This window comes from Acinonyx jubatus, chromosome B1 (assembly GCF_027475565.1).
Source record: "Acinonyx jubatus isolate Ajub_Pintada_27869175 chromosome B1, VMU_Ajub_asm_v1.0, whole genome shotgun sequence".
Taxonomy (NCBI): Eukaryota; Metazoa; Chordata; class Mammalia; order Carnivora; family Felidae; genus Acinonyx; species Acinonyx jubatus.
In genome coordinates, this window is record NC_069382.1 from 140,778,730 (window position 1) to 140,792,321 (window position 13,592).

The 13,592-nt window shown below is 38.8% G+C and overlaps 1 protein-coding gene across 9 annotated transcripts in view; it reads right to left on the bottom strand.

Moving 5' to 3' along the window:
* Nucleotides 1-13,592, bottom strand: part of ART3 (ADP-ribosyltransferase 3 (inactive)) — a 139,582-nt gene that overhangs the window by 9,662 nt on the left and 116,328 nt on the right. For all 9 annotated transcript variants that reach the window (XM_027058503.2, XM_053217234.1, XM_053217232.1 and 6 more), the window contains one exon: nucleotides 355-387. In XM_027058503.2, coding sequence (XP_026914304.1) covers nucleotides 355-387 — 33 coding nt within the window. The remainder of the gene's footprint in view (nucleotides 1-354; nucleotides 388-13,592) is intronic.

The following is a 13,592-nucleotide window of genomic DNA, read 5'->3' on the forward strand; positions in this document are numbered from 1 at the left end:
CTAGCTCTGTGCATAGGAATCATGTAGGGGCATTTAGAAGTCCTTAAGCTCCTACATGGACAGGCTACGGTGAGAGTAGCATGGTCCCTGCATACCCAAGGCAAATGCTGTGTTTGAGAGCACAGCCCCAGGCGTAGCTAGGGGTGGAGAGTAAGCAGCAAGGCTCCTGGGCCCTCCACCTGACACGGTGGTGGTGGCGGCGGTGGCAGTGGTAGCAGCAGCAGCACATCTCAGCCTCAAGAAAATGATGGCTGATGGTATGACAATATGGTGGGGTGGCTCTGCCGCATGCCTGGGAGAGGAACACTGATAAAATTCCCCTTAGAAAGATAATACTTTAAAAGCATATCTTACCCATGTTCTCAATACAATTTTCAGCTTTTAGTCCTGAAATATGAAGATACAGCTTTGTTAGACACAATCTGCCTTAGTAAAGATTTCAAATTGGTTTTATGGCTACTGATAACCTAATTTGTCAGCTTTAGTCTATCAGATCCATAATTTGGTGGGATTCAAAACGCAGAACAATTACATTTTTGTATTTATACTACAGCCACCAAACAGTATGATCTTTGATAAAACATCTAATGCTTCTGGAATTAAGTTTCCTTAGCTGTACCTTTTACTGGGAATTTGCTTCAAATGACCTCTAAATACCCATCCAAGGCTAACATTTTATGATTCTATTTTATGATTAGTCTGCAAAAGTTAGGAAAAAATTTACCCATCTGTTCAGTTAATCTTCTCTTCAGATACTAAATGTCCTCAACAGCAAACCTATCCTTTTACTATGACAATTCCTATTCACTGGAGAAAGAGAATCTCAATCAGGTCTTCTAGATCCTTGAATATATAAATAAAGATCCTTCACATTCATATAAGGTAACAAGTTGGTCTACCCCAAACATTAATCTATGGTCTGTTCCAGAACACTGACCTATATATATAAGAAAATTCTACAGTTTTTGGAGAGCAGGAATATGGCACCTACTAGTGTATCTTTATAAGGTCCTAGTCCATCTCCTTGGTGATGCCCTAGAAAAAGTCACCAGTGCTGCAGCAACAACTCTGATATGCCCAACTATGGTTATGGCAAGAACTTCAGTGAGAGGATGTTTAGATTTAGAGCCACCATGAAATACAGAGGGCTTCCTAGAAAGTCACATGAGGATCTAGAGTCCCATGGCCTCTTCTCCATGTTTGGTTAACTCACTGATCTAATCTGGATATTCAGCTACCTGCGGATGAATCTCTCCATCTAAAATGGGGGGGGGATCCCCAAGATGTCTGGCTTCACTATGAGAGATGCACTTTTCCATAATCTGCTCTCAAATCCTGTACCATCTTGTGTAGGATTTGAACCAAGAATCTAGGTGTCTTGGTCCAGTTTCCACTGGTCAAGGAAATGGTAGGGATCTGTTCAAATCTGGAAGGTGCCCTGAGGCTAACCTCAGGTGTCTGACTAGACTGAAATTTTTGTTTATCTATTTATTTTGAGAGAGAGGCAGAGAGAGAGAGAGAGCGTGCACGTGCACACATCCAGGGGAGGAGCAGAGAGAGGGAGAGAGAGAATCCCAAGCAGGCTCTGCACTGCCAGTGTAGAGCCCAACACGGGACTCGCACCCACAAACCGTGAGATAATGACCTGAGCCAAAACCAAGAGTCAGACACTTAACAGACTGAGCCATCCAGGCGCCCTTCGACTAGACATTTTTTTTTAATTTTTTTTTTAATGTTTTTATTTATTTTTGAGACAGAGACAGAGCATGAGCACGGGAAGGTCAGAGAGAGAGGGAGACACGGAATCTGAAACAGGCTCCAGGCTCCGAGCTGTCAGCACAGAGCCCGACGCGGGGCTCAAACTCACACACCGCGAGATCATGACCTGAGCCGAAGTCGGACACTCAACCGACTGAGCCACCCAGGCGCCCCTAGACTAGACATTTTTTAAGAACAGTCTAGAGACTAATACAAAATACTGCTTTAGCAGGAAATGAGTAAGTGCAAGCCTTACTCAGAGGCCTTACTCACCTCAGAGGGTGAGGTAAAGGTGAGGGAAGATGTGGATAAGAAAGCTATTGGTATAATAGAAAGATTCAGCCAGGGGACTAGACACTGGGGGATTTTAAAACTTTTATCTTTCGTCTGTACCACACATTAGAGTATATTTCTCAAAGTGTAGTCTTCTAATCACATACTTAAGAATCATCTGGGTGCTTATTAAAAAGTACACCAGGGCCCTAGCTAGGACTACGGACGGATACAGAATTTCTGGGGGTGATGCCTTGTATTCTGCATTTTAAACAAGAAATCCCAAGTGATTTTTAAGCACAAAATTTTTGAGAGCCTCCAGTAATAGAGAATGTATCTTCTTTAATGTTTAACACAGATCCATTTATTCAAGACTGCATTTCTCTTCCCTATTTGACTGAACTTAATTTTCCATTAGTTTTTCAACAGCAAAAAAGTAAACTATTTTGGGTTAAAAGAGAGGAGACTGGTGCAGAAATAAACAGGAGAAAGCACAAATATATAGAGAATTAAAGAAGGGACTATAGCCACAGATTTGATAGGTGTGAAAAAACCCACAAGATTACTGTGACTAGATTTACATCAATAAATTTGAAATATAGAACAAATGCCTAGAAAAACAGAACTTATTAAAACTCAAGAATAAATAGAAACTTGAATGGTACTATAACCATTAAGTAGTTTAAATTTTTTCCATAAAAAAAATACAAAGATAATTTGGTTTTTACAGAGTACTAAAGAGGAGGGTGCTGTACAGAGAGAACCCCAGAGATCTTCAAAGGGTTTCCTTTGAATACTGAGCAAAATACGGATCAACTTATGTGATCGGGTATGGGGAAACTACCTGAGGCCAGGGAAAGAGTCCATGAGAACACAAATGGTGCCTATTTCTACCAGTCACACTAGAAAACCTTGTAAACTGCCATTTTAGCAGAGAACTCTACAGTAAGAAGACTTAGAAACAGTCCAGACAACAGTAAATAAAGCCCTCTCCGGAGTTCCCTTTCTCCTTCAGATCCCCAGAAATTACAGATGTCTGTAACCAAACTCAGAGCTGATTGGAATTTCCAGCAACAAGACTAAGGCAGTATTTGTTAATCACTGGGTTTCTGCACATAAGCATTTCTTCCCTTTGGGAGCTGCTACTGCTTGCCTGTTACTGGGACTGAGACTGTCTCACTGCAAGAAAAGTCATGTCTCTCCAACCCACTATCTTATCATGCGATGGGCTCTCCCTGAATTTAAGTTCCACCAGTAAGATAAAACCCCAGAAGTTCCATGGTTCATGGAGATTTACTTCCAATTAAGAGCCAAACCTGACTCCTAAGGCCTTGACCACTTTCACAAACAAGTGGCTGTCTATGGGACCTGCAGTCTCCAAACAGTGGTGGAGGTGTCCGTGAATGCTATAGCAAATTCACAGGGCTACCAAAGGATATTTTAAAATTTCAGGACAAACGCAGATGTACTTGGTATCTGTCAGGCACAGCAAGAACTACAACTTGAAGTGGAACTCAGTTGCAAAGTCATCCCATGTCAATATTCTGTTTGATGGACATATTTGCAAGGCTGGGTTTTCAGCAATTATGACAAAAAGCAAATATATGTGAAAAATCAATGTGGATCAGGAAATAAGTGGTGTCTAATCGGATTGCAAAGTCTGACAAACTGTGCAGTGTTAAACAGGCATATATATCCCATTAGCAAGTTACTGTAGCTAAGAATGAAATAATCTTTAGAAAATTGTTTATGTATATTACTTTTTCAAACACTAAGGTGTTAGAACATAAACACCAAGTTGTTTGACTCTATAAATGGAACCTTTTAGGTATTTCTTTTAGCATATGGACACTGTCAAAACAATTATGACAACACTAGGAACACCATGAACCAAGAAAATCTGAGAACCTCCGCATCAGACATCACAAAAGCCTTATGTACTCCTTTACCCTGAACTACTGGCTCAACAGAGACCTTAGCTACAAGACTTCACACCTGAAAAGACAGCACAGTTCTCTAAGAAAACAGCCTTCCCCCAGGTTGGGCACACCCAATGGAGCGCTGCATCCATCCATTATAAGAACTTATTCATTTTCTTGGATGCTCTTGCGAGTAGCTGAACTTCAAATGGTGATCCTGGCAGGAAGTACACTGCCCTGGGACTGACTAAAATCTACCTTTATATACATTCATGTGCCAATCCTAATGCTCTAGACTGTATGATCAGGCCCCTGAGACACTGAGAACTGGATTACTAAAGAGAAAGCCATATGTAGTCCCTCTCTACATAAACAAATGCATCAAATACAACTCAAGAACTCAAGCTTTATGCTACATGTGTACATGCTTATATGAAGTAATGCACCTAGAGAAAAGCACCTGGGGACTGGCAAAGCAAATCAGGCATGTGAGGCCATCATCTACTATAGCTTCTGGCTCTCTAAGCAAATCTACCACAGTAAGGAAGTCATTTATAAAGGATTAGGACCTCAAATGAAAAATTCTATTAGCCTTCCAATGAAGATCTCTACAAGACTGACTGGTTGGCTGTCTTGAGATATTTATAAGTTGCATTAAACCATGCTAACCTCTGTTAGCTAATTTTCCAAGTATCAAGGAATTAGGTGTTAAAGAATGAGGTGAACTGTGTGGGTGTGCTTGTTCTGACCTCAGTGGATGGACAGACATTCACACAATACCTGCTTTTACTTCAGTAAATCAATACATATTTCATATGACCTCAGCAAACAAATAGATCATATTGATTAGGTCAAAACCATGAATACATGAAACTGGAGGTTGACTTTGCTTCCAGTGGTTCTGTAGCTAGACTCCTTTGCCACAGAGGTCACCATGGAACTGATTATTGTGGAAAAAGGACAGCCATTCTGGATCATCCTCAAGAGGAAGTGACCAACTGTAACGGGATGGGATTATGGTAGGCAGCTTCTGACATGGTTCCCAGTGATCCTGCCTCCTGGTACTCACGCCCTTATATAATCCTCTCCTCTTGCATGTGGACTGAGCCTAATGACTTGCTTTTAGCAAACAGAATACAGCAAAGGTGATGAGACGTTACTTCCATGATTAGGCTGTGAAAGACTATGACTTACTGGAACTTTACTCCTCTCAGGGGAGGCTAAAAAGGAGTGTTAATCAGAACCAGTGAATATACTTATGTTTAATGAGCCCTCAAGGGCTAGGGGTGGATTTATGAAAACTAAATTTGGACAGTCCTACAGGTTTATCTTCCTTCCCTCCTTTGATGGCTTAGCAGAGAACTGGCTCAACAGGTCTCAGTAAGATTAATAAAATAGACTAAAACCAGTCACTGGAATCCAGGGGCTCCTCTGGAGTAAAAGTAACAGGGTTACTTTTCCACCTAAAGAACCTTGATATATTCCCTGCCCCCATGACTCTACTAATATGTAGAACATATTTACATATATACAATCTTGACCCTCTCTATAGAAACACTGGCCAGAATGCCAGATGATCTATGCCTAGCCTGTTCAGTAAAATAATGAGAGATCAGAGTATGATGTATATTGTATGAGAGATCAGAGTATGATGTATATTTACTGGAAGGAAACTTCGAGGAAGTTTCCTTCCAGTAAATCTTATATTTGCACTATAAGGCACAGGGAATCCCAAAGCTATGGTTTTCTACCAGGTATCATAATTCATCTATAGTTTTCTCAATCCAGGTACAATTTTCCAATGGGTCATTTTTAAAAATAAGGAATGTAGCATGATTGTACCATTCACATTCACATTCTACCTTTATCAAGTTTTCTAGGAAAACGGTACAGAAGAAGGTTAGCCTGCAGTAATTTCCCCATGAGAAAGGAGTAAGGATTTTGTTCCCATTTACCCCACAGTTCACTCATACAATCTTTGATTAAAACCAAAATTAGTACTTTTGACCACCAGAAAACCAATGTTTTCTCCAATCCATAACCAACTGACCTATTTTTTGGGTGGGGGGGGATAACTAGTTTTTGTAAGGCCCACAATAAATTTTTACCTTGGAAATCATACACAAGTTTAAAACCATTAACACAGAACTATATTAGAGCTAAATTTAGTATAATTTTTTATCCCTTCTAGAAATACATTTTTTTCATCCAGAGTTATATTCAGTGACATTGGAACAAGGTTCTGATTATATCTGTCTGGCTTGAGTTTTTAAAATCCCTGCTTATTATCCAAAAAGCCTAGCTTTGGGGCGCCTAGGTGGCTCAGTCACCTAAGTATCTGACTTCGGCTCAGATCATGATCTCAGGATTCATGAGTTTGAGCTCCATGTCAGGCTCTGTACTGACAGCTCAAAGCCTGGAGCCTGCTTCAGATTCCCTGTCTCCTTCTCTCTCTGCTCCTCCCCTGCTCACACTCTGACTCTGCCCCCCCCTCAAAAATAAATAAACATTAAAAAAACCTTAAGGGGCACCTGGGTGGCTCAGTCAGTTGGGTGTCCGGCTTTGGCTCAGGTCATGATCTCGCTATTCCGAGTTTGAGCCCCGCGTTGGGCTCTGTGCCAATGGCTCAGAGCCTGGGGCCTGCTTTGGATTCTGTGTCTCCCTCTCTCTCTGCCCCTCCCCCACCCACGCACGTGTGCGCGCACACTCTCTCTCTCTCTCTCAAAAAGTGAATAAACATTAAAATTAAAAAACAAAACAAAAAAACTTAAAAAAGAGCCTACCTTTATTATTCTTTTTCCTTAGCTCAAACTAGTTTATACACATTTCTGTTTTTATTTTTTATTTTACTTATTTTCTTGTTTCAAGTTTTCATTTAAATTCTGGTAAGTTAATATGTAGTGTAATACTGGTTTCAGGAGTAGAGTCTAGCGATTTATCACTTACATATAACACCCAGTGCTCTTCACAAAAAGTACCCTCCGTCACCAGCCCACCCTCAGTTTGTTCTTTATAGTTGAGAGTCTCTTATGGTTTGCCTCCCTTTTTCCCCCCTTCCCCTATGTTCATCTGTTTTGTTTCTTAAATGCCACATACAGGTGAAATCATATGGTATTTCTTTCTTTCCCTGATTGACTTATTTCACTTAGCAGAAGACTCTCTAGCTCAATCCATGTAATTGCAAATGGGAAGATTTCATTCTTTTTGATAGGTAATGTTCTATTATATGTGTGTGTATACACACACACACACGCGCGCGCACACACACCACATCTTCTTTCTCCATTCATCAGGTGATGGACATTTGGGCTCTTTCCATAATTTAGCTATTGTTGATAATGCTGTTATAAACATCAGGGTGCATGTACCCCTTCAAATCAGTATTTTTATATCTTTTAGGTAATGCATAGTAACACAACTGCTGGGTCATAGAGTAGTTCTATTTTTAACTTCTTGAGGAACCTCCATACTGCTTTCCAGAGTGGCTGCACTAGTTTGCATTCCCACAAACAGTGTTAAGAGGGTTCCCCTTTCTCCACATTCTCACCAACGTCTGTTGTTTCCTGTGTTAATTTTAGCCATTATGGCAGGTGTGAGGTGGTATCTCATTGTGGTTTTAACTTGATGATGAGTGAAGTTGAGCATCTTTTCATGTGTCTGTTAGCTACCTGAATGTCTTCTTTGGGAAAATGCCTGTTCATGTCTTCTGCCCATTTCTTAACTGGATTACCTTGGGGTGTTGAGTTTGGTAAGTTCTTTACAGATTTTGGATACTAATCCTTTATCAGATATGTCATTTGCAAATATCCTCTTCCATTCTGTAAGTAGTATTTCAGTTTTGTTCTTTCCTTCATTGTGCAGAAGGTTTTTTACTTGATGAAATCCCAATAGTTCATTTTTGTTTTTGTTTCCCTTGCCTCCAGAGATGTGTCTACTAAGAAGTTGCTGTGGCCAAGGTCAAAGAGGTTGATGCCTGTATTCTCCTCTAGGATTTTGATTTGTCTCATACTTAGGTCTTTTATCCATTTTTATTTTTGTGTATGGTGTAAGAAAGTTGTCCAGTTTCATTCTTCTACATGTTGCTGTCCAATTTTCCCAACACCATTTGTTGAAGAGTCAGTCTTATTTCCAGTGGATATTCCTTCCAGCTTTGTCAAAGATTAGTTGACTATAGAGTTATGGCTCCATTTCCAGGTTTTCTATTTTATTCCATTGATCCATGTGTATATTTTTGTGCCTATCCCATACTGTCTTGATGACCTATAGCTTTGTAATACAGCTTGAAGTCTGAAATTGTTATGCCTCCAGCTTTGCTTTGCTTTTTCAAGAATGCTTTGGACTCTAAGGGTGTTTTCTGGCTCCTACAAATTTTATGATTTGTTCTAGCCCTGTGAAACATGCTGGTGGTATTGTGATAGGGATTGCATTAAATGTGTAGATTGCTTTGGGTAGTATAGATATTTTAACAATATCTGTTCTTCTAATTCATGATCATGAAATGTTTTCCATTTCTATTTTGTCATCTTCAATTTCTTTCATAAGCTCTCTAGTTTTCAGAGTACAGATCTTTTTACCTCTTTGGTTAGGTTTATTCCTAGGTATCATATGGTTTTCTGTACAATTGTGAATGGGACTGATTGCTTGATTTCCCTTTGTGCTGCTTCATTATTGGTGGATAGAAATGCAACAGATTTATGTACGTTGATATCATATTCTGCAACTTTGCTGAATTCGTGTATCAGTTCTAGCAGTTTTTTGGTAGGGTCTTTCGGGTTTTCTACATAAGAATATCATGTCATTGTGAAAAATCAAAGTCTGACTTCTTACTTGCTAATTTGGATGCCTTTTCTTTCTTCCTGTTGTCTGATTGCTAAGGCTGGGACTTCCAGTATGATATTAAATAACAGGAGTGAGAGTGGACATCCCTGTCTTACTATGGGGCTTAGAGAAAAAGCTCTCAGGTTTTCCTCATTAAGGATAATATTAGCTGTGGGTCTTTTCAATATGGCTTTCATGATGTTGAGGTACATTCCATCTATCCCTACTTTCTTCAGAGTTTTTATCAAATATGGACACTGTATTTTGTCAAATGCTTTTTCTGCATCTATTGAGAAGATAATGTGTTTCTTACCTTTTATTAATGTGGTGTATCACATTGTTTGATTTGTGGATACTGAACCACCCCTGCAGCCCAGGAATAAATCCCAATTGACTGTGGTAAATGGTTCTTTTAATGTGTTGTTGGACTCAATTTGCTAGTATCTTGTTGAGAATTTTTTCATACAGGTTTATCAGGGATGAATTCCCTGTAATTCTGCTTTAGTGGGGTTCTGGTCTCATTTTGAAATCAAGGTAAATGTGGCCTCATAGAATGAGTTTTGAAGTTTTACTTCCATTTATATTTTTTTGGAATAGTTTGAGAAGAGGTATTAACTCTTCTTCAAGTGTCTGGTGTAATTCCCCTGGGAAGTCATCTGGTCCTGGATTCTTGTTTGTTGGGAGCCTTTTGATTACTGATTTACCTTCTTTGCTGGTTATGGGTCTGTTCAAATTTCCTATTCTTCCTGTTTCAGTTTTGGTAGTTTGTATATTTAGGAACTTCTCCATTTCCTCCAGAATGCCCAATTTGTTGGCATGTAATTTTTCATAACATTCTCTTATGATTGTTTGTATTTCTATGGTGTTAGTTGTGATCTCTCCTTTTTTATTTGTGATTTTATCTATTTGGGTCCTTTCTCTCTCCTTTTTGATAAGTCTGGCTAGGAATTTATCAATTTTATTAATTCTTTCAAAGACCCAGCTCTTAGTTTCATTCATCTGTTCTACTGGGATTTTTTTCTATATCATTTTTTTATCTTTATTATTTCCCATCTGATGGCTTTTCTAGGCTTTAATTTGCTGTTCCTTTTCTACCTCCTTTAAGTGTAGGATTAGGTTGTTTTTTGGACTTTTCTTGTTTCTTGATGTAGGCCTGTATTACTATATACTTCCCTCTTAGGATCACCTTTGTTGCATCCCAAAGGTTTTGGACTGTCATGTTTTCATTTTCATTTGCTTCCATGTACTTTTTAAATTCCTTATTTAATTTCCTGGTTAACCCATTCATTCTCCAGTTGTATGTTCTTTAACCTCCATGTATTTGTGGTCTTTCCAGAATTTTTCCTTGTGGTTGACTTCAAGTTTCATAGCACGGTGGTCTGAAAATATGTATGGTATGATCTCAATCTTTTTGTACTAGTTGAGGCCTGATTTGTGACCCAGGATGTGATCTACTCTGGAGAATGTTCCATATACACTCAAAAAGAATGTGTATTCTGCTGCTTTAGAATGAAATGTTCTGAATCTCTGTTAAGCCCATCTGGTCCACTGTGTCATTCAAAGCCATTGTTTCCTTGCTGACTTTCTGCTTAGATGATCTGTCTATAACACCCATAGTAGGGGGTATTAAAGTCCCTTACTATTATTGTATTATTGTCAATGAGTTTCTTTGTATTTGTTACTGATTTAAATATATACACATATACACACACACACACACATATATATATATACATACACATACATACACACATATATATACACATACACACACACACACACACACACACACACACACACACCCAAGTTAGTATATAGTGAAAAAATGATTTCAGGAGTAGAATCCAGTGATTCATCCCCTACATATAACATTCTGTGCTCATCTCAACAAGTGTTTTGGTAGTTTATATGTTTCTAGGAATTTGTCCATTTCTTCCAGATTGCCCAATTTATTGACATATAATTGCTCATAATAATCTCTTATTAATGTTTTTATTTCTTCAGTGTTAGTTGTGATCTGTCCTCTTTCATTCTTGATTTATTTGGCTCCTTTCCTTTTTCTTGAAAAATATATATATTTTTTAATGTTTATTTGAGGGGGGGAGGGGCAGAGAGGGAGGGAGACACAGAATTGGAAGCAGGCTCCAGGCTCTGAGTTGTCAGCACAGAGCCCAACGCGGGGCTTGAGCTCATGGACTGGGAGATCATGCCCTGAGCTGAAGTTGGGACACTTAACTGAGTGAGCCACCCAGGCACCCCCTGGGTCCTTTCCTTTTTCTTTTTGATCAAACTGGCTAAGGGTTTATCAATTTTGTCAATTCTTAAACCAGCTCCCAGTTTCATTGATCTGTTCTGTTATTTTGATTTCGATAGCATTGATTTCTGCTCTAATCTTTATTATTTCCTATCTTCTTCTGGATTTGGGTTTTACTTGCTTTCTTTTTCCAGCTCTTTAAGGTGTAGGATTAGGTTGTGTATCTGAGACCTTTCTTCTTTAGGAAGGCCTGGATTGCTATATACTTCCCTCTTATGACTGCCTTTGCTGCATCCCAGAGGTTTTGGGCTGTTGTGTTATCATTTTCATTAGCTTCCATGTACTTTTTAATTTCTTCTTTAATTTCTTGGTTAACCCATTCATTCTTTAATGTTTCTTTAATGTTTCTTTTAATGTTTCTTTAATGTTTGTTTAATGTTTCTTTAACATTCTTTAATGTTCTTTAATCTCCAAGCTATTTGTGGTTCTTCCAAATTTTTTCTTGTGGTTGATTTTGAGTTTCATAGCATTGTGGTGTGAACATACACATGTCATGATCTTGATCTTTTTGTACTTGTTGAGGGTTGATTTGTGTCCCACTATGTGATCTACTCTGGAGAATGTTCCATGTGCACTCAAGAAGAATGTGTATCCTGCTGCTTTAGGATAAAATGTTCTGAATATATATTAAGTCCATCTGGTCCAATGTGTCGGTCAAAGCCATCGTTTCCTTGTTGATTTTCTGCTTAGATGATCTGTCCACTACTGTAAGTTGGGTGTTGAAGTCCCCTACTATTATGGTATTATTATCAATGAGTTTATGTTTTGATTGATTTCTATATTTGGGTGTTTCAAGTTTGGGGCATATGTATTTATAATTGTTAGCTCTTTTTGTTGGATAGACCCCTTTATTATGATATGGTGCCCTTTTTCTTCTCTTTTTAGAGTCTTTGGTTTAAAATCTAATTGGTCTGATGTAACTATGGCTCCTCTGGCTCTTTTTGACATCTATTAGCATTAGAAATGGTTCTCAACTCCTCACTTTCCATCTGGCTGTGTCTTTAGTTCTAAAATGAGTCTCTCATAGGCAGCATATTGAGGGTCTTAATATTTTTATGCAATCTGATACCCTATGTCTTTTGATTGGAGCATTTAGTGCATTTACATTCAGTGATTATTAGGTAAGAATTTAGTGCCACTGTACTACCTCTAAAATCAGGGTTTCTGGAGATTTTCTCTGTTCCTTTCTAGTCTTTGTTGCTTTTGGCCATTCTATCCTATTCAATGAGTCTTCTTTACTATTTATTGCAGGGCTGGTTTAGTGGTCATGAACTCCTTTAGTTTTTGTTTGTCTGAGAAACTCTTTATCTCTCCTTCTATTCTGAATGACAGCCTTGCTGGATAAAGGATTCTTGGCTTCATATTTTTCCCAGTCAGTATATTGAATATATCATGCCACTCCCTTCTGGCTTGCCAAGTTTCTGTGGCGAGATCTGTTGCTAACCTTTTTTGTCTTCTCTTGTAGGTTAGGGATTTCTTTTCCTTTGCTGCTTTCAGGATTCTTTGCTCATCTCCGTATTTTGCAAATTTTACTATGATATGTCCTGGTGTTGGCCTGCCTTTGTTGATTTTGGTGGGAGTTCTCTGTGCCTTCTGGATTTGGATGTCTGTTTCCCTCCTCAGATGTCGTAAGTTTTCAACTATAATATGCTCAAATAAACCTTCTTCCCCTTTCCCCCTCTCTTCTTCTGGGACTCCTATGATACAAACGTTATAATGCTTTATGGAGACAATGAGTTCCATATGTATACATTCGTGATCCAGTAATTTTCTTTTCATTTTCTTTTCAGCTTCATCATTTTTCATAATTTTATCTTTTCTTAAATGTTTATTTGTGAGAGAGAGAGAGAGAAAGAAGGAATGAGTAGGGGAGGAGCAAAGAGACAGAGAGACAGAAGATCTCAAGTGGGCTCTGTGCTGACAGCAGACAGCCCAATGCAGGGCTTGAACTCACGAACTTTGAGTTCACGACCTGAGTCAAAGTCCAACACTTAACTGACTGACCCACCCAGGCACCCAAATTATTTTATCTTCTATATCAGTTATTCATTCCTCTGCTTCTCCATCCTGGTCATTACAGTCTGTTTAGCATCTCGGTTACTGCATTTTTTATTTAGGCTAGTTTTTAGGTCTTTTGATCTCCATGATAAAGGACTCCCTGGTGTCTTCTATACTTTTCTCAAGTCCAGGTAGTACCCTTATGACTGCTGTTTTAAATTGTGGTTCAGGCATATTACTTATACCTATTTTGATTAGATCCCTGCTCATGACCTCTTCTTGTTCTTTCTATTGGGAAGAATTCCTGCAGCTTGTCATTTTGTTTAGATCTCAGTCTTCTGTGTGTTAGGAAAGTCTGTTATGTTTCCTGCTCCTGAGAGCAATAGCTGTATTAAGAAGTCATAGGCTGTTCAGGGCTTCAGGATACACCTCAGGAAGTGTTTTCGGTATATGTTGTGTGCACTGTTGTGTTTTGGCTGTTCTTTTCCTTAGGTCAGTTCTCTGCAGTGCTT